Source organism: Dendrobates tinctorius, unplaced genomic scaffold (genome assembly GCF_039654945.1).
Source record: "Dendrobates tinctorius isolate UK_male_01 unplaced genomic scaffold, ASM3965494v1 ptg000155l, whole genome shotgun sequence".
In the NCBI taxonomy this organism is placed as follows: Eukaryota; Metazoa; Chordata; class Amphibia; order Anura; family Dendrobatidae; genus Dendrobates; species Dendrobates tinctorius.
Window position 1 is genome coordinate 3,265,826 of NW_027361822.1, and position 27,528 is coordinate 3,293,353.

The 27,528-nt window shown below is 44.6% G+C and overlaps 1 protein-coding gene across 5 annotated transcripts in view; it reads right to left on the reverse strand.

The window, feature by feature from the left end:
* LOC141050962 (uncharacterized) overlaps positions 1 to 27,528 on the reverse strand; it is a 359,750-nt gene that overhangs the window by 313,288 nt on the left and 18,934 nt on the right. For 2 of the 5 annotated variants that reach the window (XM_073547707.1, XM_073547706.1), the window contains exons 2-9: positions 22,375 to 22,524; positions 22,066 to 22,245; positions 21,859 to 21,982; positions 21,678 to 21,775; positions 20,883 to 21,029; positions 20,574 to 20,753; positions 20,368 to 20,491; positions 20,187 to 20,284 (exon numbers count right to left, since the gene is read on the reverse strand). The exons of 1 other annotated variant lie outside the window; for it this stretch is intronic. In XM_073547707.1, coding sequence (XP_073403808.1) covers positions 20,187 to 20,284; positions 20,368 to 20,491; positions 20,574 to 20,753; positions 20,883 to 21,029; positions 21,678 to 21,775; positions 21,859 to 21,982; positions 22,066 to 22,245; positions 22,375 to 22,452 — 1,029 coding nt within the window. In that variant the 5' untranslated portion in view covers positions 22,453 to 22,524. Of the gene's footprint in view, positions 1 to 687; positions 2,156 to 11,152; positions 11,244 to 20,186; positions 20,285 to 20,367; positions 20,492 to 20,573; positions 20,754 to 20,882; positions 21,030 to 21,677; positions 21,776 to 21,858; positions 21,983 to 22,065; positions 22,246 to 22,374; positions 22,525 to 23,058; positions 23,350 to 27,528 lie in introns of those variants that run through there. 2 more of the 5 variants (XM_073547709.1, XM_073547708.1) reach the window with 2 other exon arrangements.

Genomic DNA, 27,528 nt, shown 5'->3' on the forward strand with positions numbered 1-27,528 from the left:
TTTTCATATTTGCAGGATCTGAAAGTCTAAAGCTCTGTATTGACTCTGTGTGATGGTGCTGTGTGATGTGCATTCCTGTCTGCTGAGCTGCACACTGTTCAGGACACAATTAAGCAATTGGTGGGGGCTTCAAGACCTGTACTCCCACCAATCTGCAGACAATTAAAATGCCTACCAAATATGAAAAAAACACAATGAAAATTTTCTTATGCCGGCATCACACATGCGAGGAATACGGCCGAGTCTTGCCTGTTAATACCCCTAGCGGAGCGTGTGGCTGCACAGCAATATATGGAGCCGCACACTCCGCTCCTGAGTGCCGGCGGCAATGCCGGGTAATAACATGCGAGACTCGGCCGTATTTCTCGCATGTTTGATCCCGGCCTTACTCTGTAAATCAAACAGATCGCCCACTCACACCTGATTGTCATTCCAACTCCAGACTCTAACTTCGTCTTCAAATCATCTGCTAATCCAAAATGTTTGCATTCTTTTTTTTACTACTATACATGTAACATGGGATCTTTTTCCTCATTAAAAATTCTAAACTATAACATGTTCGACTCATTTATTTTATATGATTCTATTTACTTTTTCGATTATTTATATGATGTAGTATTAGATCATATTTATGCGGAAATATAGAAAACTCTGAATGTTTCATAAAGGTACAAGACACACTGCATATAGGTGTTTTATTTGGATTTTATTTGCTTTTCAATAAAGGATGTTTCATGGTAACTGCATTCATTTTCTAATCATCAATTAGTACACTAAATTACTTTTCCTTTCTCATGTAGACATAAGCCTTTCATTAGAACCTGTTGCATTTTTTCCAATTCAACTTTAAGAGGAGATGTCGTTCATTTTGGATATTAATATGTCTTCTCCCTTGTGATGGTTCTTTGATGTGCAACCAAAAAAGATTTCCCAAACTAGGGGAATGGAAATGTTCTCTAGCCTGTGTGAATTTTCTGATGTAAAACAAGATGAGATTTCTGATTAAAACATTTCCCACATTCTGAACATGAAAATGGCTTCTCCCCTGTGTGAATTCTCACATGTGTAATAAGACATGATTTGGTATAAAAACATTTTTCACATTCTGGACATGAAAATAGTTTCTCTCCTGTGTGAATTCTGTTATGTGCAATGAGATGTGATTTCTGATTAAAACATTTCCCACATTCTGAACATGAAAATGGCTTTTCTCCTGTGTGGATTCTCAGATGTGTAACAAGACATGATTTGCTATAAAAACATTTCCCACACTGTAAACATGAAAATGGCCTTTCCCCTGTGTGAATTATCAGATGTTGAACGAGAATTGTTTTCTGTTTAAAACACTTCCCACATTCTGAACATGAAAATGGCTTCTCCCCTGTGTGATTTCTCAGATGTGTAACAAGATTTGCTTTCCGAATAAAACATTTTCCACATTCTGAACATGAAAAGGGCTTCTCCTTTACGTGAATTCTCTGATGGTGAGCAAGATCAGATATGTTAGTGCAACATTTCCCACATTCTGAACACGAAAATGGCTTTTCCCCTGTGTGAATTCTCTGATGGGTAACAAGATTCGATTTCCGATTAAAACACTTTCCACATTCTGAACATGAAAACGGCTTCTCTCCTGTGTGAATTTTTTGATGTCGAACAAGGTCTGAATTCTGAATGAAACATTTTCCACATTCCGAACATGAAAATGGCTTCTCCCCTGTGTGAGTTCTCTGATGCGTGACGAGATGTGATTTCTCTATAAAACATCTCCCACATTCTGAACATGAAAATGGTTTCTCCCCTGTGTGACTTCGCTGATGTCTAACAAGTTCTGATTTAATACTATAACATTTCCCACATTCTGAACATGAAAATGGCTTCTCCCCTGTGTGAATTTTCTGATGTCTAACAAGTTCTGATTTCTGAGAAAAACATTTTCGACATTCTGGGCATGAATATCGTTTCTTTCTTTTGCATGGTCTTTGATGTTCAACATCCTTTCTGTGAGTTTTATTAGACTTAACAGTTTTAAATGAACTAGAAGATAGAAGCTGTTGAAACGAATCAGATGATAGATTTTTACTGCGATGGGCTGCAGGTTTATCTAGGGTAATTTCGTGACCTTGATTTGTTCCTGGTGTGACACAATGATCAACTGTCGAAAATAAAAGTTAATTTATTATCTTTTTTCAATAACATTTCCTTTAGATCGTATTACTTATAGTGTATTAAACATTTTATTACATTTCCATATAAAAATGTATATGCAAATAGCCAACTAAGATTGCGCTTTCAGTTTTTTACTTCTTGGTTAAGCTTGCTACGTTATATAGTAGGTTCATGTTTTAATACAATATAGAACTTGTTCCTAATATGTTAACCAGGAAACATATAGTTGAAGTAACCAAAGGTTTAATTTTAAAACTTAGTGTTTATTAGTTGATAAATAAAAACACTTTACATTTTCAGGAAGAGATACCGGAATAAAAGGCATAAATGCTAACAAAAGTAAAAAGTAGCAGCAAGGTAAAGATTTTTTTTCAACACCAATTTCAGGATATCAGTAGCATGATTATGGAGAAATTTTGAAAATTCAACAGTTAAAGTGCTGGTGCATCCCAAACTCAAAGCAAAAAATATTATTCATAAATTACTCACAAAAACAATAATCTACCATATAACCAAAAATTAGTCCTATAGTGTCCCTGTGCGCTATTGTGGTGTTTGTGCACATGCATAGGAAAAAAAAAAAAAAGTCCTGAGGTGTGTATTAACCCCTTCACCCCCAAGGGTGGTTTGCACGTTCATGACCGGGCCAATTTTTACAATTCTGACCACTGTCCCTTTATGAGGTCATAACTCTGGAATGCTTCCATGGATCCCGGTGATTCTGACTTTGTTTTCTCGTGACATATTGTACTTCATGTTAGTGGTAAAATTTCATTCAAATAACTTGCGTTTATTTGTGAGAAAAACTGAAATTTGGCGAAAATTTTGAAAATTTCGCAATTTTTCAACTTTGAATTTTTATGCCCTTAAATCACAGAGATACGGCACACAAAAAACTTGATAACTAACATTTCCCACATGTTTACTTTACATCAGCACAATTTTGGAACCAAAATTTTTTTTTGTTAGGAAGTTATAAGGGTTAAAAGTTGACCAGCGATTTCTCATTTTTACAACACCATTTTATTTTTAGGACCACATCACATTTGAAGCCACTTTGAGGGGTCTATATGATAGAAAATACCCAAAAGTGACACCATTCTAAAAACTGCACCCCTTAAGGTGCTCAAAACCACATTCAAGAAGTTTATTAACCCTTTAGGTGCGTCACAGGAATTTTTTTGAATATTTAAAAAAAAAAAAAATGAACATCTAACTTTTTTTCATAAAAAAAATAATTCAGGTTCAATTTTTTTTATTTTACCAAGGGTAACAGGAGAAATTGGACTGCAAAAGTTATTGTGCAATTTGTCCTGAGTACGCAGATACCTGATATGTGGGGGGGGGAACGACTGTTTCGGCGCATGGCAGAGCTCAGAATGGAAGGAGCGCCGTTTGACTTTTTCAATGCAAAATTGGCTGGAATTCAGATTGGACGCCATGTCACGTTTGGAGAGTCCCTGATGTACCTAAACAGTGGAAACCCCCTACAAGTGACCCCATTTTGGAAACTAGACCCCCCAAGGAACTTATCTAGATATGTGGTGAGAACTTTGAACCCACAAGGGCTTTACAAAAGTTTATAACGTACAGCGGCACAATTAAAAAATCATATTTTTTCCACAAAAATGATCTTTTCACCCCAATTTTTATTTTCCCAAGGGTAACAGGACCCTAAAAGTTATTGTGCAATTTGTCCTGAGTACGCTGATACCCCACATGTGGGGGTAAACCACCATTTGGGCGCATGGCAGAGCTCGGAAGGGAAGCAGCGCCATTTGACGTTTTTGGCTGGAATTGAGATCGGACACCATGTCGCGTTTGGAAAACCCCTGATGTACCAAAACAGTGGAAACCCCCCACAAATGACACCATTTTGGAAACTAGACCCCCTAAGGAACTTATCTAGATGTGTGGTGAGAACTTTGAACCCCCATGGGCTTCACAGAAGTTTATAACATAAAGCCATACAATTAAAAAAATCATATTTTTTTCCACAAAAATGATCTTTTCACCCTCAATTCTTATTTTTCCAAGGGTAACAGGACCCTAAAAGTTATTGTGCAATTTGTCCTGAGTACGCTGATACCCCACATGTGGGGGTAAACCACTATTTGGGCGCATGGCAGAGCTCGGAAGGGAAGCAGCGCCATTTGACGTTTTTGGCTGGAATTGAGATCGGACACCATGTCGCGTTTGGAAAACTCCTGATGTACCAAAACAGTGGAAACCCCCCACAAATGACACCATTTTGGAAACTAGACCCCCTAAGGAACTTATCTAGATGTGTGGTGAGCACTTTGACCCCCCCAGTGCTTCACAGAAGTTTATAACGCCCGGGCGTGAAAATAAAAAATTCGTATTTTTTCCACAAACATGATCTTTTAGTCACCATATTTTTATTTTCCCAAGGGTACCAGGAGAAATTGGACCCCAAAAGTTGTTGTCCAATTTGTCCTGAGTATGCTGATACCCCATATGTGGGAGAAAACTACTGTATGGGCACACGTCGGGGCTCGGAAGGGAAGTAGTGACGTTTTGGAATGCAGACTTTGATGGAATGGTCTGCGGGTGTCATGTTGCCTTTGGAGAGCCCCTAATGTACCTAAACAGTGGAAACCCCCCACAAATGACACCATTTTGTAAACTAGACCCCCCAAGGAACTTATCTAGATGTGTGGTGAGCACTTTGAACCCCCCAGTGCTTCACAGAAGTTTATAACGCCCGGGCGTGAAAATAAAAAATTCTTATTTTATCCACAAACATGATCTTTTAGTCACCATTTTTTTATTTTCCCAAGGGTACCAGGAGAAATTGGACCTTAAAAGTTGTTGTCCAATTTGTCCTGAGTATGCTGATACCCCATATGTGGGAGAAAACTACTGTATGGGCACACGTCGGGGCTCGGAAGGGAAGTAGTGACGTTTTGGAATGCAGACTTTGATGGAATGGTCTGCGGGTGTCATGTGCGTTTGGAGAGCCCCTGATGTACCTAAACTATTGAAACTCCCCACAAGTGACCCCATTTTGGACACTAGACCCCCCACGGAACTTATCTAGATGTGTGGTGAGCACTTTGAACCCCCAAGTGCTTCACAGAAGTTTATAACACTCGGACGTGAAAATAAAAAAATCATTTTTTTCCACAAAAATGATATTTTTGCCCCCAATTTTTTATTTTCCTAAGGGTAACAGGAGAAATTGGACCCCAAAAATTGTTTTGCAATTTGTCCTGAGTAGGCTGATACCCTACATGTGGGGGTAAAACACTGTTTGGGCGCATGGCAGAGCTTGGAAGGGAAGGAGCACCATTTGACTTTTTCAACTCAGAATTGGCTGGAATTGAGATCAGACGCCATGTTGCATTTGGAGAGCCCCTGATGTGCCCAAACAGTGGAAACCCCCAATTCTAACTCCAACCCGAACCCCAACATGCCCCTAGCCCTAACCCTAACCCTACCCCAACACACCCCTAGCCCTAACCCTAATGGAAAAATGGAAATAAATACATTTTTTTTATTTTATTATTTTTCCCTAACTAAGGGGGTGATAACGGGGGGTTTGATTTACTATTTATGGCGGTTTTTATTTTTGGCAGCTGTCGCACGCTAAAAGACGCTTTTTATTGTAAAAATAGTTTTTGCATCACCACATATTGAGAGCTATAATTTTTCCGTATTTTGAACCACCGGGTCATGTGAGGTCTTATTTTTTGCGGGACGAGTTGACGTTTTTATTGGTACCATTTTCGGGCACGTGAAATTTTTTGATCGCTTTTTATTCTGATTTTTGGGACGCAGAATGAAGAAAAACCAGCGTTTCATGAATTTCTTTTGGGGGGGTGCGTTTACACCGTTCCACGTGCGGTAAAATTGATAAAGCAGTTTTATTCTTCGGGTCAGTACGGTTACAGCGATACCTCATTTAGGTCGTTTTTTTATGTTTTTGTCGGTTTTATGCAATGAAAACTATTTTATATAAAAAATAATTAATTTTGCATCGCTTTATTCTGCGAGCTATAACTTTTTTATTTTTTCGCTGATGATGCTGTGTGGCGGCTCGTTTTTTGCGGGACAAGATGACGTTTTCAGCGGTACCATGGATATTTATATGCGTCTTTTTGATCGCGCGTTATTACACTTTTTGTTTGGCAGTATGATAATAAATCATTATTTTTTGCTTCGTTTTTTATTTTTATTTTTTAAGGGGTTCGCTAAAGGGGTTAACTAATGGGACAGTTTTATAGGGCGGGTCGTTACGGACGCGGCGATACCTAATATGTGTACTTTTATTGTTTTTTTTTATTATTATTTCCAAAAAATGGATTTATTGGGGGAATATTTTTTTTTTTTTTTCTAATTTATTTGGCGATTTTTTATTAATTATTTTTACACTTTTTTTTATTTTTTTTTTTACTTTATTAAATAGTCCCAGGTGGGACATCACTGTCCTGTGACAGATCGCTGATCTGTCACATCACAGATCACTGTGACAGATCAGCGATCTGACACAGGCACTGCAGAAGGCTTCCTCATGCCTGCGCTTTGCAGGCACTGAGGAAGCCAGCTTCCTCAGGCCCCCGTCGCCATCTTGGATCCGGGGGCCTGGAGGAAAGGAGTCCCCCGCAGCAGCGCTGCACATTGCGCTGCCGTGGGGGGCTCAGGGAAGCACGGAGGGAGCCCCCTCCCTGCCGATGCTTCCCTTTAACTCCCGGTACACCGCGATCATGTTTGATCGCGGTGTGCAAGGGGTTAACGTGTCAGGGGCGGTCCGTGACCGCCCCTGACACATTGTGCCGGGTGTCAGCTGTGATAATCAGCTGACACCCGGCCGCGATCAGCGGCGCTCACCACGTGGGCGCCGCTGATCGCGCCCGACGTACTATCCCGTCCATGGGCATAGGGGCCCAGGTCCCATGGACGGGATATACCGTCGGATGACGGGATATACCGTCGGATGTCGGGAAGGGGTTAAAGGGAATCTGCCTTTCTGCTTTTGCTATAAGATGCGGCCACCACCTATCAGGGCTTATCTACAGCATTCTATAACGCTATAGATAAGCCATCGATCCGACCTGAAAGATAAGAAAAATAAGTTTTATTATACTCACCCAGGGGAGGGGGGGGCGTCCGGTCCGGATGGATGTTGCAGGTCCGCGTCCGGCGCCTCCTATCTTCTTGCGATGCTGCCCTCCTGCTTGCTTCATGGCTCCCCGGCATTGCGCTCATGTGCAGGCGTACTTCTCTGCTCTCTGTCCTGTTGAGGGCAGAGTAAAGTACTGCAGTGGGCTGGCGCTGGGCCTCTCTGTCCTTTCGTGGTGCCTGCGCACTGTGGGTGAGTATAATAAAATTTATTTTTCTTACCTTGCAGGTCGGATCGGAATCATATCTACAGCATTATAGAGTGCTGTAGATAAGCCCAGAAAGAGTGGTCGCATTTTATAGCAGCCAAAACAGCTGACAGGTTCCCCTTAAATGACAAAATTTTAGAAGCTGCTCATAAACTAATCCCTGTACAGGCCACTATTATCCAGACATTACTTTTTTCAATAGTAGAATTTCATATGTTGATGACAAACCATGTCATGGGAAGAGAGTTCTGGCAAAAAATATCAATAATCCATAAGAAAATTTATATACATTACCTATAATCAACTGCAGTGTGGAAGTATTGTTTAAAGCATCTGCCTCTTGGCCCCGACGCGCGTGTTTCGCTCTCACCACAGAACTAAATTTTTTGTTATATGGTAGATAATTATTTTTGTGAGTAATTTATAAATAATAAAGAAAATCACTGCGCTATACTGAGATATAAAGGAATTCGGTTACCGGATACTCACTTAGTGGTGTGAGAAGGATCTTTGTTATGATTGGGTCACCGAGGAGGAAAGCAAGACCAAGCTAAGCCACAGAAAACCATAGAGGTTGGTAACTAAGCGGATTGTAGACCCCTGAACCTATCCACACAACTAGCAGTAGCCGTTGAGCGTACCTACGATGATTCTAGACGCCTCGACACAGCCAGAGAACTAAATAAGCCTAAAGCAAGAAAGGGGAAATCTAAACTGCCCCAGAGCAAACCCCAAAAGGAATAGATAGCCCCCAAACATATATTGTCGGTGAGACAAGATGAAAACAAAAACGCAGGTAGGAAAATATGCTGAGCAAACGATGGGGCCCAAACTAACTAGACAGGACAGGAAAGGAAAGACACTGTCTGCAATCATGCAAAAAACCCTGCAAAAAATGCCCAACACGTCTGATAGAAAAAATACTGAAGTCACTAGACCGCCCACTATATCAGCACTCTGGTATATTCTGAAATCAGAGCAAAGAGAGGCCAATCTAATAAGGGACAAAAACAAACTGGCACAAACAGTATCATAAGGATGGAAATTCAGCACAGCCCCAGCCGGGGCTGGCTGACCACACAAAACTGAAACAGAAAAAAACAAATCAAATGTGATCAATAGCAAAAGAACACTTAGCTTGAGCATGCAGAGGCTGAGCTGGAAACTAAGACTTCAGGAGGCAGGAAAAAATCACCAGCAGGGATAGAGGGAGTCGGCTGTCTTAAATCCAGTCAGAAACTCCCAATGTCCAATCGTCCTCCTCATTATCAGGTAGCAGGCCTCTGTTAATTATATCAGCGCCATTACCTCCTGTAACCACCAGAGGGAGCTCGGAAAGAGAACTCGCGACCCCTCTGTCAATATAACCATCTCCACTACCTTCACCAGTAACCAGAGGTAGGTGTTGTGAGCTCATTTTCGGGTTTGCCTCTGGCTTCTGGTGAGGGTTATGGAGCTGGCTGTGCTGACAGAGGAGTAGTGAGTTCTCTATCTGGACTCCCTCTGTTGGTGAAGGGAGGTAATGAAGCTGATCTAAATGGCAGAGACCGGCCACCTGAGGAAGAGGACTGCGATTGGACATCAGGAGTTTCTGATTGGATTTAAGGCAGCCGACTCCCTAGTTTCTTGCTGGTGATTTTTCCTGACTGTGGCTCCTGGTTTCCAGTTTGATTCCTGCCTTCCTAAAGCTAAGTTTTCTCTGCTATTGTTCATATGAGTTTTTGTCTGGTTTACTTAGTTTTTGTGTTCAGCCAGCCCTGGCTGGGACTGGGCTGAATCCCCATTTTGTATCTGATCAGTTGATCTCTTTTGCTCTGTCTTCAGAATATACCCGAGTGCTGATATAGTGATTTGAAGTCTAGCGACTTCAGGGCCTTTTTCTATCAGACGTGTTGGACATTCTTTTTGGCAGGGTTTTTTGCGTGATTGCAGACAGCAGCTTTTCTTTCCTGTCCTTTCTAGTTAGTTGGGCCCCATCGTTTGCTCAGCCTATCTTTCTACCTGTGTCTGTGTTTTCATCTTGTTTCACCGACAATACATGTTGGGGGCTGTCTATTGCTTTGGGGTCTGCTCTGGGGCAGTTCAGATTTTCCCTTTCTTTCTTTAGGCTTATTTTGTTCTCTGGCCGTGACAAGGCGTCTAGGACCACCGTAGGCACACTCCACGGCTACTGCTAGTTGTTGTGGATAGGATCAGGGGTCTGCAATCCGCTAGTTACCAACCTCTCTGGTTTTCTGGGCTTAACTTGCTTTTTGTTTTTTCCTCCTCGGTGACTCATTCATAACAGGTAGGCCAGAAAGTGAATTCACAACAGATCTTCTTGTCAGAGATGTTTCTCGATGTCAGAGATTTTTCACACTGTTTGGGAATCCGTTTATATAAAAAAGCTGCTGGATAAATAATATAGGTTTAGGTTTGAATTAACCTAACTATAAGTCCAGCCTAGTTGCTTGGAATTATATTCACAGGTTAATTCAAACCTAATCCTATATTATTTATCCAGCAGCTTTTTTATATAAACGGATTCCCAAACAGCGTGAAAAATCTCTGACATCGAGAAACATCTCTGACAACGAGATCCTTCTCATACCACTAAGTGCGTATCCGGTAACCAGATTCCTTTATATCTCAGTATAGCGCGGTGATTTTCTTTATTTATCAGGTTAACCGTTTTTTAACAGGCACTGGCACAGAGCCTGTTTATCACCAGCCGCATCTGGGATTATCCGTACCTTTCCTTCTCCAAGTGGACTAGCGCCAGTGTGTTAATTACAAATAATTTATAAATAATATTTTTTTGTTTTGCGTTTGAGTTTTAACAGTAACCCCTTGGTCACTTCAAATATATGTTCCTGATTAACATATTAGGAACAAGTCCTATGTTGTATTAATTTATCAAGGAAGTACAGCTCACTACTTATGGGCAAATGTGTACCTTTTTGTATTTTTTTTTTTTTAGCAGAATTAACCTAAGTCCTTTATGTGTGATAAAAGCTGATGGAAACATTGGCTTCCATTACAAACAGGGGAGAACTGAAAGATCTGATAAACAATATAGCGGTGTAATCTGCCATAGTTTAAAAATCAATCATGGACACTGTTGAATTGTGAAATGTCTCTTTTCAATTCAAAGCCATATCATAAACTCTCCAAAGCAAACAAATTTCAAATAGTCACCACAACATGTCCAATAAAAAAAGCCCAAGAATAGAATAGCATACGAGAAGCCACGTAGAGTGGATTAGAGATAGAGCAACACACTTGGATGTTTTATGGGGCATTACCCCTTCTTCAAACATCCAGGTGTAAAGAAGGGGCCATGCTGACCCGGCCAAGGATTGGAGTCCTGCATATTGATTCACCCATCTCTACTATTGAGTCCAGTGTTAGACACTATGGCAAATACAGAACGATCTTCTTTCTAACAGCCCAGAAGTATGCTATGGCTCTGGAGGAGAGACATGTGTACAAAATTGTGTAAAATAGTGTATTCTGTTTAAATGCTCAATCTTTAAGTGTAAAATCCATGTACAAACTCTGGGAACAAATAATTAAGAATTTAACATATGATTCAACAATCCGTTGACTGAGTAGAACCTGTGACTTCTCTGCATTTAGTGGTCACTACTCACCTGGGCTGTTATCTGTAGGAATCTCCTCTTTACACCACTCATCATCCCTCACATATGTCTCTGCAGTATCAATATGGGGCAGATCTTCACCCTGAAAAAAATATTGTAAAAGTCACAGAGAGATGAAGACGTTTGGCCAAATGATTTCAAAGGTAAAAAAGATCAAATATTTGCAAGTCTCCTGTATCAATCAAATGTATTTGTTCCTTTTTCCAACTATCAGTTTCCATAACCAGAAAACTCTGAGAAGATCCAGACACCATCTAATGTCTATGATCAGCTTTGTCCCATTAACTCCACCAAGTATAAAACATACACTGAATGGTCACATTATACTTGTGAAGAGCGAACATGCTCTAATGACTAGAGTTGAGCGAAACGGGTCGAAAAAATTCAAAAGTCGCCGACTTTTGGCAAAGTCGGGTTTCATGAAACGAAACCCGACCCTAGGATGAGGTCGGCCACGAGGTCGGCGACTTACGCGCCAAAGTCGCGTTTCAAAAGTTTGTTTTGCGATCTTTTTCAGCCAATCAGGATCCACGGACACTGTGGGCAACATGATGACATAGGCACAGGTCACCACCATCTTTCAGAAGGGCATGCAAGTGATTGGCTTGCTTTGGTGGGCGTCACAGGGGGTATAAAAGGGCGTGCACGCCGACCGCCATCTTACTTCTGCCAATCTTAGCATAGGGAGAGGTTGCTGCTGATTCTGTAGGGAGAGCGTTAGGCAGGGAAGAAGACAAAAAAACTGCTTCTGCTGCTAGCGATTTGGCCTGCACAACACACCAGTCACTGTGTGTGCAGTGCAAGGGGAGGCTATATAGTGGTGTATCAGTGGTGTTGGTTGTTGGGCTGCCTTCTAAGGCTTCCTGACAGGCTGGCATTGCTGTTTACCCACTGCTCCGCAAACTGCTTTTTTAAAAGCAATCCAATCTCCCTTATCCTCTAGTCACTTTGGTCACAGCTGCGCCATCGAGCCTGTCACATAGCGCTCAGATATTCATTGGGCCTCAAACTGCTTTTTTAAAAGCAAGCCCAATTTTTTTTTTTTGTCCTGCTGAGAAGAAAAAAAAACTGCTTCTGCTGCTGATAGCAATTTGGCCTGCACAACACACCAGTCACTGTGTGTGCAGTGCAAGGGGAGGCTATATTGTGGTGTATCAGTAGTGTTGGTTGTTGGGCTGCCTTTTAAGGCTTCCTGACAGGCTGGCATTGCTGTTTACCCACTGCTCCGCAAACTGCTTTTTTAAAAGCAATCCAATCTCCCTTATCCTCTAGTCACTTAGGTCACAGCTGTGCCATCGAGCCTGTCACATAGCGCTCAGATATTCATTGGGCCTCACACAATCCAAAAGTGTCCAGTGTCCAAAAGTGTGTGCAGAGATTCAAAATCTCACTTATCCTCTAGTCACTTAGGTCACAGCTGTGCCATCGAGCCTGTCACATAGCGCTCAGATATTCATTGGGCCTCACACAATCCAAAAGTGTCCAGTGTCCAAAAGTGTGTGCAGAAATTCAAAATCTCCCCTGTCCTATAGACACCTTGTACCTTGTTTTACATACTATATAGTTTGTTGGATTTTGTCTACATTTCTACCAAAAATGAGGAAGGCTGGTGGAAGAGGCCGTGGAATTGGGCGGGGGTTGGCAGCTGGTAATGATGGTGTTGGTGGTGGATCTGATGGTAGTGGCAAGAGCAAAATAGGACCGAATGCAGGAGGTGTTGAGCCTGCGTCATCGTCTGGCTACATAAGGCCTCGAACGCTTAGTTTTCTAGGAGTTGGCAAACCGCTTTTAAAGCCAGAGCATCAGGAAAAAGTTTTGTCTTACATTGCTGACTCACCCTCCAGCTCTATCGCCTCCTCTTCTTCAGTTGTAAAAAGTAAAAGCACTGAGTCGTCATTGGAGGCTCATGTTCATGAACCACACCTTTCCTTGTGTCCTTCACCCCAACCAAGATTGAAGGATGACGCAGGCCATACTACTGATTACTCCATGGAGCTGTTTTCACATACCATGCCTGGATTATCAAGTGAAATGGTGAATTACCCAGGCCAAGATGAATCTGACATGGAGTGCACTGATGCACAGCCGCTGATGGATGATTCTGCTGGTACATTCACTCAGAGCACTACATTGTCATCGCAGTGTACAGAGCCAGATTCTGACCCTGATGAGACTCAGGTGCCCCTTCCAGCACACTATACCACCATACACGGTGACACAGAGGAAGGTGCACATGACATAGAAGAGGAGGTGATGGATGACCCAGTTGTTGACCCAGATTGGCATCCATTGGGGGAAGAGGGTGCTGCTTCCAATAGCTCAGATGAGGAGCATCCACAGCAGACATCGACATCGCAACAGCTGTTATCTGGCAGGCCCGGAGCACTCCAAAGACAGGTTCCAAACATCAAAAGAGTTGCTGGACAGCTTGTCCAGAGGGTCAAAAGATCACAGCGTGCTAGGCCGCAAAATGTCTGCCAAAGTAGGAAGAGTGCAGTGTGGCAGTTTTTTGAACAAAATCCTCATGATCAGGCCAAGGTTATCTGTAAGAAGTGCGCAAAGACCTTTAGCCGAGGGAAAAATCTGAAAAATTTGAATACCAGTTGCATGCTTAGACATTTAACCAGCATGCACTTGCAAGCGTGGACACAACACCAAACCTCAAGTGCCACATGTGCAACTGATCGCAACGAAGGTAGTCAGCAACGCTACATTGTTTCCCCCACTGTAAGCCCACCGGTTAGCACAGCAGCAAATGTTGAGGTGTCGTTGCAAGGCCACAGCAGTCAGCGAATCCCACTGTTATATCAACGAAAGACTGATTCTAGGCCATCAGAAAGAACACCAACTCCATCACCATCATCAACCCTCTCTCAGTCCGCCCTGTCCACCGCTACTTCCACCATATGCAGCTCTCAAGTCCAGCTCACCCTCCCAGACACTATGAGTAGGTCAAGAAAGTACTCAGTCTCTCATCCGCGTACACTGGGTTTGAACGCCAACATTGCCAAACTAATCTCGTTTGAGATGATGCCCTTTCGGTTGGTGGAAAGCACAGCTTTCCGCGAACTCATGGCCTATGCAGTACCACGCTATGACCTACCCAGTCGCCACTTCTTCTCTCGCAAAGCCATCCCAGCCCTCCACCATCATGTGAAAGACCGCATTGTCCATGCACTCAAGCAGTCAGTGAGCGGAAAGGTGCACCTCACTACTGATGCATGGTCCAGTCGGCATGGCCAGGGCCGTTACGTGTCCATCACTGCGCACTGGGTTAATGTGGTGGATGCAGGGTCCACAGGGGACAGCGGTGGTGGGACAGTGCTGCCTAGCCCACGGTATAGGAAACAGTTGGCTGTAGGCGTTCGACCCTCCTCCTCCTCCTCCAGAAGCGAAAGCTCGTCCACAGAGCGCAGTCGTACGAGCACTCCATCTGCAGCTGCCACTGTTGCACACGATGTGTCCCCCTATCGAGCAGCTAGTGGAAAGCGTCAGCAGGCTGTGTTGCAGATGATGTGTTTGGGCGACAGACACACCGCCGAGGTGCTGGCCGAGTACTTGAAGCGACAAACTGAGTCATGGCTGGGCAGTGTACATCTTGAGGCAGGCAAGGTAGTTAGTGATAACGGACGTAATTTTGTGGCAGCCATAGCCCTTTCAAAACTCAGCCACATACCTTGCTTGGCTCACACCTTGAACCTGGTGGTGCAGTGCTTCCTCAAAAATTATCCAGAGTTACAGCCCTGCTCCAGAAGGTGCGAAGACTGTGCGCGCACATCCGCCGGTCGCCTGTACACTCCGTTCGTATGCAGAAGCTGCAGCGATTGCTCCACCTTCCCAACCACCGCCTCATTATCGACATTGCAACAAGGTGGAACTCCACCCTGCACATGGTGGAGCGGCTGTGCGAGCAGAGGCAGGCCATAATGCATTTGTGGGAGGATACACGGCCAGGCACTTTGAGAGCAGACATGGAATTGACAGGTGTGCAGTGGTCGAAGCTGAAAGACCTCTGTAAAGTCCTTCAGTGTTTTGAGGAATGCACACGGCTGGTAAGCGCAGACGCCGCCATCCTAAGCATGAGCATCCCACTTATGCGTCTGCTCATGCAAACTTTGACGCACCTTAAGGAGCAGGCGTCTGCAGCCAATGTTGATGTGGAGGAAGAGGAGGAGGGAATCCTTGATGACATTCAGCCATTGTCTGCTCAGGGACCTCTCCTGGACGAGGTGGAGGAAGAAGAGGAGGAGGAGGATGATGATGGGGATGATTACTTAGGGGAGGATGCATCTCGTGGGGCAAGTGAAAATGTTGGCGTGGCAAGGTCTGGTACAGGGTTTGTGCGTGACTGGAGGCATGTGGATTTGCCAGAAAGTGCTCCTCCAACCAGCACTCGCAGTGCATCATTGACACCGGGAACATTGGCCCACATGTCAGATTATGCCTTGCGGATCCTAAAAAGGGACCCCCGCATTGCCAAAATGATGAACGATGACGACTACTGGTTGGCCAGCATCCTGGATCCACGCTATAAAGGCAAATTACAAAACATCATGCCACAGGAGAACCTTGACCTAATATTGGCTAATAAACAAGCAACTCTGGTAAATCGGTTGCTTGAGGCATTCCCAGCACACAGCAGCGGTGATGGTTCTCACACGAGCCGTACGGGCCGGGGGCAGCTTGGCAGAGGTGTTCGTGGTGCACACAGCAGAAGTGGCGTTGGAGACAGGGGTTTCATGACAATGTTGTGGACTGATTTTTCAAATACCGCTCACACAACTGGTAATACTGCATCGATGGAAAGTGACAGGAGACAGCAGTTGTCAACCATGGTTACAAACTACTTTTCCTCCCATATCGATGTTCTCCCACACAGGTCATTCCCCTTTGACTATTGGGCCGCTAAACTGGACACCTGGCCTGAATTGGCCCAATATGCCTTACAGGAGCTCGCTTGCCCAGCTGCAAGTGTGCTATCGGAAAGAGTCTTCAGTGCAGCTGGATCAATCCTGACAGAAAAAAGGACCCGTCTGTCAACCCAAAATGTGGATGATGTAACCTTCATTAAAATGAACCATGCATGGGTTTCCAAGGATTTTGTCCCACCTTCCCCTGATGACACATAGGGTGACAGAAAAATGGCTTGCTTTGGTCCACCTCTTCCTGGGACTTGACCTATTTCGCCTTTTGCATCCGCTGAATGTCCAACATCAACATATGCCACTTTCTAAAACTCCCTAACTGTGCTGCCTCCTCCCCCATGGCCGGGGTCACCACCTAGAGCACGACACCGTGCGAGTGCCGTTGCCCTGGACAGGTGGGTAGGCCGACTCTTGGGCGCGGGCACTGGCACAGGGTCCCTCATAGTGCAATCAAGTGTCTCTGACGGTGGTGGTGCACACCCGCCGTCAGACACACCGCTGTACTATGAGGGGCCCAGTGCCAGTACCGACGCCCACGAGTGGGCCCCCCCTTGCTTGGGCAGGGCCACAGCATTTGCAATCTTTACCTCTCCCTGCTCCTCCGCTGTGTAATCTGGGCCGTCAAATCCATACTGTGCCTGACACCGTCTGAGCCTGCCTCCTGAGACATATATTTTGAATGTGTACGCTATCCATACATGTTATCCGGGGATACGGTACCCTTTCTAACCTTTGTACAATCACGTGCAATCCATACTGGGCCTAACACCGTCTGAGCCTGCCTCCTGAGACATATATTTTGAATGTGTACGCTATCCATACATGTTATCCGGGGATACGGTACCCTTTCTAACCTTTGTGCAATCACGTGCAATCCATACTGGGCCTAACACCGTCTGAGCCTGCCTCCTGAGACATATATTTTGAATGTGTACGCTATCCATACATGTTATCCGGGGATACGGTACCCTTTCTAACCTTTGTGCAATCACGTGCAATCCATACTGGGCCTAACACCGTCTGAGCCTGCCTCCTGAGACATATATTTTGAATGTGTACGCTATCCATACATGTTATCCGGGGATACGGTACCCTTTCTAACCTTTGTGCAATCACGTGCAATCCATACTGGGCCTAACACCATCTGAGCCTGCCTCCTGAGACATATATTTTGAATGTGTACGCTATCCATACATGTTATCTGGGGATACGGTACCCTTTCTAACCTTTGTGCAATCACGTGTAATCCATACTGGGCGTGAGAACGGCTGGCGAGCTGTTAAGCAAGCTACAGCACCTGTGGTTTGCACACGTAAGTTTTTCATTTTTTCAGGAATGACGGTTAGGCCTAATTCCGGAACTGCAGTTGACCTGCACTTACTGGGAAATCATTGTTCGCGGGTAATAATTGTAATCAGTGATCCCCATCACTAACGTTGTTCAGCGGGTTATCTGCACCTGTAAGCGACAAACGCTGGCCTTTTCAGTGTAGCGCACATGCAGCCACAGACATGTAAGGGCATGACACACCAGCTATTGGCCAATCTTATGTTCCAGAGCCTCACGTGTCCCTCTAGTAAGCCGGACTCGGACCGCGGGGCATGACGGAGTCTCGTTCGTTAACGGAATTAAGCTTGCAATGTGTGCATCTGTTCTGTAGCTGGCATGGTTGAGGTTTCCCAGGTGGAGTCGAATTTAACCGTAGGCTCCACTCCTGGTGGTGCCCTTCTGGACATTCCTTTAAGGTTCAGCTTTGCAACCATACTGCCCACGTAAAACAAACAATTTGCCTTCATGAACGCTGTTTGGAGGGTCATGACTCGTGGGAATAACGCAGCCCAATCAGTTAACCTGCTAGAGAGATCCTTCGTTGCTCCCAAGCATGACATCACACTCCCTAGGAGGAAGGTAATGCCACTGTGGCGACCGTACTCCTGGGGGCGACACAAGTGCACTGATGCCCAGCCACTGCTCGATGAATCTGCTGGTACATTGACCCAGACCACTACATTCCCCTCGCACGCTACACGGCCTGAATCTGACCCTGATGAAACTCAGGTTACCCTTCCATCTTACACGGTGACAAAGAGGAAGCTGCAGATGAAAGTGCAGGTTCGGCCCACCCGCCATCAGACACACCACCGTACTATCAGGGGCCCTGTGCCAGTGCCGTCGCCAACGAGTGGGCCCCCCCTGCTTGCTCAGGATCACAGCACTTGCAAGGTTGAAATACTGTGCAGTGAGATGGAAGATGGGGACGACGAGGAGTCCAGACTAGTACAGGGATTCCCTAGCGAGGAGACTTATTTGATTGTTTTCAATGTTGGGACAGCAATTTTTGGGGAGCACGTTACTCTGGAGAATGATAGATGGGGCCCACCATACACTGGAACATTCCAAAGGTGGACATCAGACACTGGAGCAGCATTTACAGGGCCCATTATACACTAGAGCATTAGAAATGGGGCCCATTATGTTTGGAGCATTATTTGGGCCCATAAGACAGTGGAGCTTCATCCATGGGGACCAACATATACTGTAGCATTATGTGGAGCTCATCATATACTGTTTCAAACATTATATGGGACCAATGATTCTGTATGGAGAAATAGATGGGCCTCGTCATGAGATGTAAAAAGTGAAGTATTTTTCATTGTACTATACCGCTATTTCTCTGCCGTATCGGAGCATGATGAGTTTTGGTATGTGTTAAAGGGGCGCTCTTTCGCCCAGGGCACATGAAAACCTGGAGCCAGCCCCCCCCCCACAACTTTAGCCAAATAACCCCCATTTTTCAGTGCGTAACTTGTATTATGAAGTTAATTAAGGTTGACAAGCTTAAGTAAGAAGAATTGATGCTTTTGGCATTCAAATGGGCACTGTAGGTGTGTTTCCTGTCCTCCTCTCAGTGCCGACTTTTATTCCCCATTGACTTACATTGGGTTTCGTGTTTCGGGACGACCCCGACTTTTCCCTATAATCGGACGATCTTGCTCGACCCGACTTTTGGAAAAGTCGGGTTTCACGAAACGAAACGCGACCCTAAAAAACCAAAAGTCGCTCAACTCTACTAATGACGTCTTATTCGAGCACTCTCGGGTGTTATCCGAGAATCTTGGGAGTGCTCGTATATTATGTTCGCGTCCTATTGCCTGTTTCTTAGGCTAACAGAGGCAAATCATGCAACCACAGGGACGCGAACATAATATATGAACACTACAAGATACTCGGATCACAACCGAGCATGTTCGCTCATCATTATTAGAGACACCTGTCAACTAGCACGTTGGATCTCCTCTGGCCTTCAGAACCTAAGCACTTCATCATGTTATAGCTTCCACAAGGTGATGAAATAGTTACACAGAAATATTGGCCCATGAGGACAGGATAGCTTCACGCAGTTGCTGCAAATTACGTAAAGGCAACGACATGATCCAAAAACACCTTTCTAGTTGATATAAAGTGTACATGGATACCATTAGCATGGTGCAACAGAAATCTGGATTAATTGGACTGGACAATGTTTTTCACCGTTCTGTGATATAATTTTTGTGCTCTTTTGCAAACCTACCCCCCTTCCTTTTTGTTTACCCTAGACAACAATGAGGATCGACAAGTGTATTCAGACTGGTTAGTTGGACACCAGCACTGTATCCTATTTGCATGTCTTAGCAGCTCCTGTTAATTGATCCCTTTCCCTTGTTTACATTTTCTGGATCCCCTTTTATTAGATGTTTTTTCTTGACCACAACTTTCTCAGTATAGTCTTGAATTTTTACAAGCAAAAGTGTCAAGTTAAAAAAAAACAAAAAACTGGCCCTAGCTAATCTAGCAACAATGATCATGTCTCATTCAAAGCCACTTGGATTGCTTAATTTTCCCATTCTAATGAAAATTCACTCTGAAACTTCCACCTCAATAATCCCTGGTTATGGGTCTAATTTGCACAAAGGAAAGCTACCACCATGAAAGGGCTAGAGTCTCTAATAAACTTGACATAAAGTGTATAATACTGCGGAATGAAACAAGACTGAACACAAGACCGTCACAGGCTTCTACACATCATAGGGGAGATTTCATGACACCTTCTCTCCATCTACCTGATGATCCTGAGGAACACTGGGATCTTCTTGTTTACAGTCCTGTGGAAGAAGAGGACGGGGACATCTCTCTGGTGTTGTCCTCTTACTGGATAGAACTGGAGGAAACACATACAGGGACTGAATTCATTCTTTACATACAGATAATAATAGGCCGTGTGTATTTATTCCTGTCTATTACCTGGTGATGTGAGGGGCTGGGGAACCTCCATCATGATGTCTTTGTATAGATCTTTGTGTCCTTCTAAATACTCCCACTCCTCCATGGAGAAATAGACGGTGACATCCTGACATCTTATAGGAGCCTGACACATACAATGATACCGTCATCTCCCGATCCCTTCATAGCGTTACTGTATAATGTCCCAGCATTCCCAGCAGTGTCACCTCTCCAGTCAGCAGCTCAATCATCTTGTAGGTGAGTTCTAGGATCTTCTGGTCATTGATGTCCTCATGTATCAGGGGGTGAGGTGGAGGCCCCGTGATTGGGCTCAGGGGCCTTCCCCATCCCTCAGACACAGGGGTCTGACAGCGCTCACTAGAGGTCTTCTTCACTACTGTGTAATTCTGGTCATGGAGAGACACATTAATAAATCTCACTACAGACATTTCCAGAGTCCTCACCTCTCCAGTTCTGTCCATCTGTTATTCCTATAGATATGAATGATGTAATGTGATGTCATCAGAATCTCTCACCTCTCCAGTAAGCCAGAAGAGGATCTCCAGGGTGAGGTGTAATATCCTCTCCACCATTTTGTCTCTGTCCCTATCCATCCTTGTAGGGTCACTCAGGAAAATTCTCTTATACAGATGTCCACTTAGAGGATCTGATATTGTAGAGACCTGAATAGGAAGAAAATGAGACAAAATCATAAACCGTACCATATAAAAACACAACTATCAGACATAATAATGAGAAACATAAAGGAACATTCTTCCTTGTAACGACTGGCACAATATAATGATGATTTGGTCAAACAGAAATTACAGAATCAGACTGAGGTTCCAGGTAGCATTGGGACAGGAGCTGAAAGGTACTGGTTATGTTAATATTATTATTTATATTATTTTACAGCATTCTGAGAATTTTTTCATGTCTATCTACAGATAAAAACAATGTATTTTAGACCACACACAGTAACAAAAAGTATTGTCCTTGGTGACGACAGCTGAATATGTGGCTTACAGAATCACCTCACATAAAACTCATTTGTGTCTCTTTTACATATCCTGAATTTGTATCACTAAAACTGCAGTTACTATGTTCACTGTTCACAAATAACTACTATGTGATGAGGATAACATTTTCATTTTATACTACAATTTTAGTAATATACAATAATTCTTGATCTTTTCCTCAACAAGTTGTGTATGTCCACAAGATGAAAGATCAATGGATGTCTTTCCTCAATCACAACAGACTGAGTACAAGACCTTCAGCGTCTTCTACACATCATAGAGGAGATTGCATGACACCTTCTTTCCATCTACCTGATGATCCTGAGGAACATGGAGATCTTCTTGTTTACAGTTCTTTTGAAGAAGAGGACGGGGACATCTCTCTGGTGTTGTCCTCTCACTGGAACGAACTGGAGGAAACACATACAGGAACTGAATTCATTCTTTACACACAAATAATTATAGGCCGTGTGTATTTAGTCCTGTCTATTACCTGGTGATGTGAGGGGCTGGGGAACCTCCATCATGACGTCCTGGTACAGATCTTTGTGTTCATCTAAATACTCCCACTCCTCCATGGAGAAATAGACGGTGACATCCTGATACCTTATAGGAACCTGACACATACAATGATACCGTCATCCCCCCGATCCCTTCATAGCATTACTGTATAATGTCCCAGCATTCCCAGCAGTGTCACCTCTCCAGTCAGCAGCTCAATCATCTTGTAGGTGAGTTCTAGGATCTTCTGGTCATTGATGTCCTCAGGTACCAGGGGGTGAGGTGGAGGCCCCGTGATTGGGCTCAGGGGTCTTCCCCATCCCTCAGACACAGGGGCCTGACAGCGCTCACTAGAGGTCTTCTTCACTACTGTGTAATCCTGGTTATGGAGAGACACATTAATAAATCTCACTACAGACATTTCCAGAGTCCTCACCTCTCCAGTTCTGTCCATCTGTTATTCCCATAGATAAGAATGATGTAATGTGACGTCATCAGAATCTCTCACCTCTACAGTAAGTCGGAAGAGGATCTTTAGGTTGAGGTGCAATATCCTCTCCGCCATATTGTCTCTGTCTCTATTCATCCTTGATGACTCAATGAGGAAAATTATCTTATATAGAAGATCTCCACTGAGAGGATCAAATAATGTAGGGACCTGAATGGGAAGCAGATATGCCGATATAAATCCTAAAGAATCCCATGTAATATTACAATTACTGGAGATAATGAAGGGAAATATGAACAAACTTATTTTCTTCTCATAAGGATTAACACTGTCTCGGCCACTAACTGGCTACACTGATTATACAGTATGTTAGAGCAGGAATTACAGAGACTGAAGACCCAGGTAGCATGGGAATAGGAACTGTGAGTGATCTTTAGTGCGAGTTTTGGGTATGATGTTGAAACATATGTTCATACGATTAAAAAAACTGTGAATTTAACTGTGTATTATTTTACAGCATTCTGAAAGTATCCATTTATATAATTGCCTTGTAATGTTTTCATTTCCTGTTCTGTCCAGATGTCACTGTATCCCAGAATTCTAAGCGGAGGAAGTTTACCGACCACCATACTGGGACACCCAAGTGATGGGTGTCTCAATATGGAAACTGCTGCTGGTACCAATCTATTGTACGGTGCCATCAGCAGAACACCATCGCACCACCACACACTCACACATACTCACGCAGATTCTTGCACGGTACCACCAGCGGAACACCGTCGCACTGCGCCTGCGCAAATTCCGTGTAGGTGCAGTGAATCATTCGGCTGATCACGGCTGCAGATGTACGATGTGTCTACAGGCAGAGGAAGCCGGTCACATTAAAGGGGTTTTCCCCACGAACGAAAGTTCATTTTAATAATTTTCTGTGTCTGACCGTGTATAGCGCATACCACATCTCCTGGGCAAAAGACAATACTGACATTACAGCAGGGGATCACAGAAGATTCATTTTGTGAGGTAAAATATTTCACTGACTGTTTTTAAACAATTTTTTACCTCACAAAATGTATCCTCTGCGATCTCCTGCTGTAATGTCAGTATTGTCTTTTGCTTCCTCCCCTGCCCAGGAGCTGTGGTATGTTCTGTACACAGACACAGGGGTGAGAGAGCTCAAACGGGACAGCAAATGAGGGGAGAACACAGCACAGGAAGGAGAGAGACAGCAGACAAGGGGGACAGCACATGGGGTAGACAGGTCAAAGAAAAGAGCACAGAAGTCAGCACATGGGGAAAGTGGATAGGTGGGTGAGCACATGGGGGGGGGGGAGAGATTCTCAACGCTGCAAACCTGCCCCCATTGTAACATTACTGCCTTCCCAATGAGATATCGGGCCTCCATCTAGTCTATTTATATAATTGCCTTGTAATGCTTTCATTTCCTGTTCAGATGTCACCATATCCCAGAATTCCAAGCGGAGGAAGTTCACCGACTGCCATATTGGGACACCCAAGTGATGGGTGTCTCAATTTGGAAACTGCTGCTGGTACCAACCTATTGCGCTGTACCACCAGCGGAACACCATCGCACTGCACCTGTGTGAACTCCAAAGTTCATTCTAAAAATTGTGTCTGACCTTGTACGGAGCATACCACATCTCCTGGGCAGGGGAGGAAGCAAAAGACAATACTGACATTACAGCAGGGGATCACAGAGGATTCATTTTGTGAGGTAAAATATTTCACTGACTGTTTTTAAACAATATTTTACCTCACAAAATGTATCCTCTGTGATCTCCTGCTGGTAATGTCAGTATTGTCTTTTGCTTCCTCCCCTGCCCAGGAGCTGTGGTATGTTCTGTACACGGTCAGACACAGATAATTTTTAAAATGAACTTTCGTTTGTGGGAAAACCCCTTTAAATAGCAATTCCTCCTGATATGCTGTGCACTGACTGTTTAGTGATGGGGTACACAGGTCAAACAAGAGATGACATGAGAGGAGTAGACAGCAGATGGGGGAGAAAGAAAGTGCACAGGGGTGAGACAGACAGACAACACTTGAGGGGAGAACACAGCACAGGAAGGAGAGAGACAGCAGACAAGGGGGATAGCACATCTTGCGGTAGACCAGTCAAAGAAGAGAGCACAGATGGGAGAAGTCAGCACATGGGGAAAGAGAGAGTGGATAGGTGGGTAAGCACATCGGGGGAGAGATTCTCAACACTGCAAAACCTGCACCCATCGTGACATTACCGCCCTCCTGCTGTGATAGCATCGGGCCTCCATCTAGTTTTCTTTATGTCTATTGTAAGGCAGTGCTTATTGTCAGTGTTGGGGAGACTCACTTGGCAGCGGGTTCACGTCACACAGGAACACTTTCCACTTAAACAGTCCATGTGGTTTATTAAACAGCATAAACCATGTTAGGCAACACAAAGAATACAGTCTTGCATCAGACAGATTAATCCTTAATGATGGTAGTAGAGCTCTGCTCTCTCAGTTCATTAATGTCCATAGAACATCACGGGCACCAACAGTTATATCCCCATATCTGGGGTTACCTCGCAGGAGCTCCGGCTCCAGATGCCGACTCTTTGGTAGTCCTCTCTCTCAGGGAAGCTGCCGAACTGGGATCACCGTCCCAGACAACGCCTTACTCACCAAGCCACCTGACAGTCCAGATCCACAGACGGACAGTAGCTCCCCCAATGCAGTGCCGTCAGACTCTGCTCACACATGTGGCCGGTCTGGGTGCTGTTCAGGGATCCGTCCCTACTCCCATGGACTCCCAACACACCGGCCTCACCAGGTGCTATTCAGGAGGGCAGCACACCTTCCAACACCTAGACCCTCCAGGACCTTCCACCCTGAACCATTCAGGTACACTCTTTCCCCATGTGACCTACCCTGGTCACCTTATATGGCCCGTAGCCACGCCCACCGGATCACATGGCTATGACCTCACTAAAGGTCCTCTTACCCACACATCCATACACACACAGGCTTTACTTTGGGCATTCAGACACATGCTCCTGAGTGGGTTTGTAGGTGACTGGTTACACCCATCTCACCAGCCACCTGGAAGCTCCCCCTATTACCCTGCAGCAAACCCACAGCAGTACCTCTGCTGATCAACACATGTTCCAGCTTCCATCACAAGGCACCCATCCTTGTGATACATATCGGCCATTCACAACCCTGCCGCTCACCATTTCACCATCAGAATAAAGGAAACGCCTGCATGCATGTCCTGGGAAGCCGATGCAGCACCCCCTAACTGTCAAAGGGGTCACTGCATCACACTATCTACTGATAAAACCAGTTTTGTTATAGACCAGACAATAAGACTACCTAACTGCGGGGAGACAAAAATGACTAAAAAGAGGGAAGCAATGATAGCCCAAATAATGAGAAAATATAACAAACTTTACTGAGTTTGGCCAATTTATGTGCTAAGCATTCTCAATTTTTCATATTTCCAGTGCAGCAATGCAATTCAATTTTCACATTTCATGTTTGCATGCTATAGCTCTACAGAGTGCTGCCTTATTTGTTTGACTGTCAAGGATGGAGCCTCCTCCATTTTATCTGAGGTGTGAGGCAGTGACCCCTGTTACAGCTATGGGGCACTGCATGTTCCCCCAGGATGCGCACAGAGGCGTATTGAGGCTATGGGAATGCAGGTTCTATCTGAGGTCACTGACAGAGACAGAGCCTCCTCCATTATATCTGAGGTCACTGACAGAGATAGAGCCTCCTCCATTATATCTGAGGTCACTGACAGAGATAGAGCCTCCTCCATTATATCTGAGGTCACTGACAGAGATAGAGCCTCCTCCATTATATCTGAGGTCACTGACAGAGATAGAGCCTCCTCCATTATATCTGAGGTCACTGACAGAGATAGAGCCTCCTCCATTATATCTGAGGTCACTGACAGAGATAGAGCCTCCTCCATTATATCTGAGGACACTGACAGAGACAGAGCCTCCTCCATTATATCTGAGGTCACTGACAGAGATAGAGCCTCCTCCATTATATCTGAGGTCACTGACAGAGATAGAGCCTCCTCCATTATATCTGACGTCACTGACAGGGATAGAGCCTCCTCCATTATATCTGAGGTCACTGACAGAGATAGAGCCTCCTCCATTATATCTGAGGTCACTGACAGAGATAGAGCCTCCTCCATTATATCTGAGGTCACTGACAGAGATAGAGCCTCCTCCATTATATCTGAGGTCACTGACAGAGATAGAGCCTCCTCCATTATATCTGAGGTCACTGACAGAGACAGAGCCTCCTCCATTATATCTGACGTCACTGACAGGGATAGAGCCTCCTCCATTATATCTGACGTCACTGACAGAGATAGAGCCTCCTCCATTATATCTGGGGTCACTGACAGAGATAGAGCCTCCTCCATTATATCTGAGGTCACTGATAGAGATAGAGCCTCCTCCATTATATCTGAGGTCACTGACAGAGATAGAGCCTCCTCCATTATATCTGAGGCCACTGACAGAGATAGAGCCTCCTCCATTATATCTGAGGTCACTGACAGAGATAGAGCCTCCTCCATTATATCTGAGGTCACTGACAGAGATAGAGCCTCCTCCATTATATCTGACGTCACTGACAGGGATAGAGCCTCCTCCATTATATCTGAGGTAAGTCTGATAGACATGTCCCTTGACAATTAGTTACCCAGCGCCCACAAACACAACATGCAATTGCGAGCAAAGGGGCGCACTGCAGGCACTTTTCCAGTCTCCTGACCAGGTATTATACCCATCGCTAATTTTGTTTTATTATATGTACAGGCTACCTACTTTTATAGACAGCATGTGTCATGATCCCAGTGCAGGTTTTTGAGCTGCACGTCAGGGGTTAACGTCTGGAGATCAGTGCAGGTTTTGACCTGCACACCTGGGCTTAATAATTGTGGCCTCTTTCTGGTTCTGGGAGAGCTTCTTAAACCCCTCAGAATCTCCAATCCCTGCCAGTTAGGCTGAGTTCACACGTGGCGTTTTTTTCGCGTCTCCGTGGCGGTTTTAACCGCGCGATTTTGCCGCGAAAAATAAGCATCCCATGCATTCCTATGGGATTCCGGAATGCTGTGCTAATGCTGCGGTTTTTACCGCGGCGGAATTGCTTCGCGGTAAAAACGCAGCATGCTCATTAATTTCGCGGAATCGTGGCGATCCCGCAC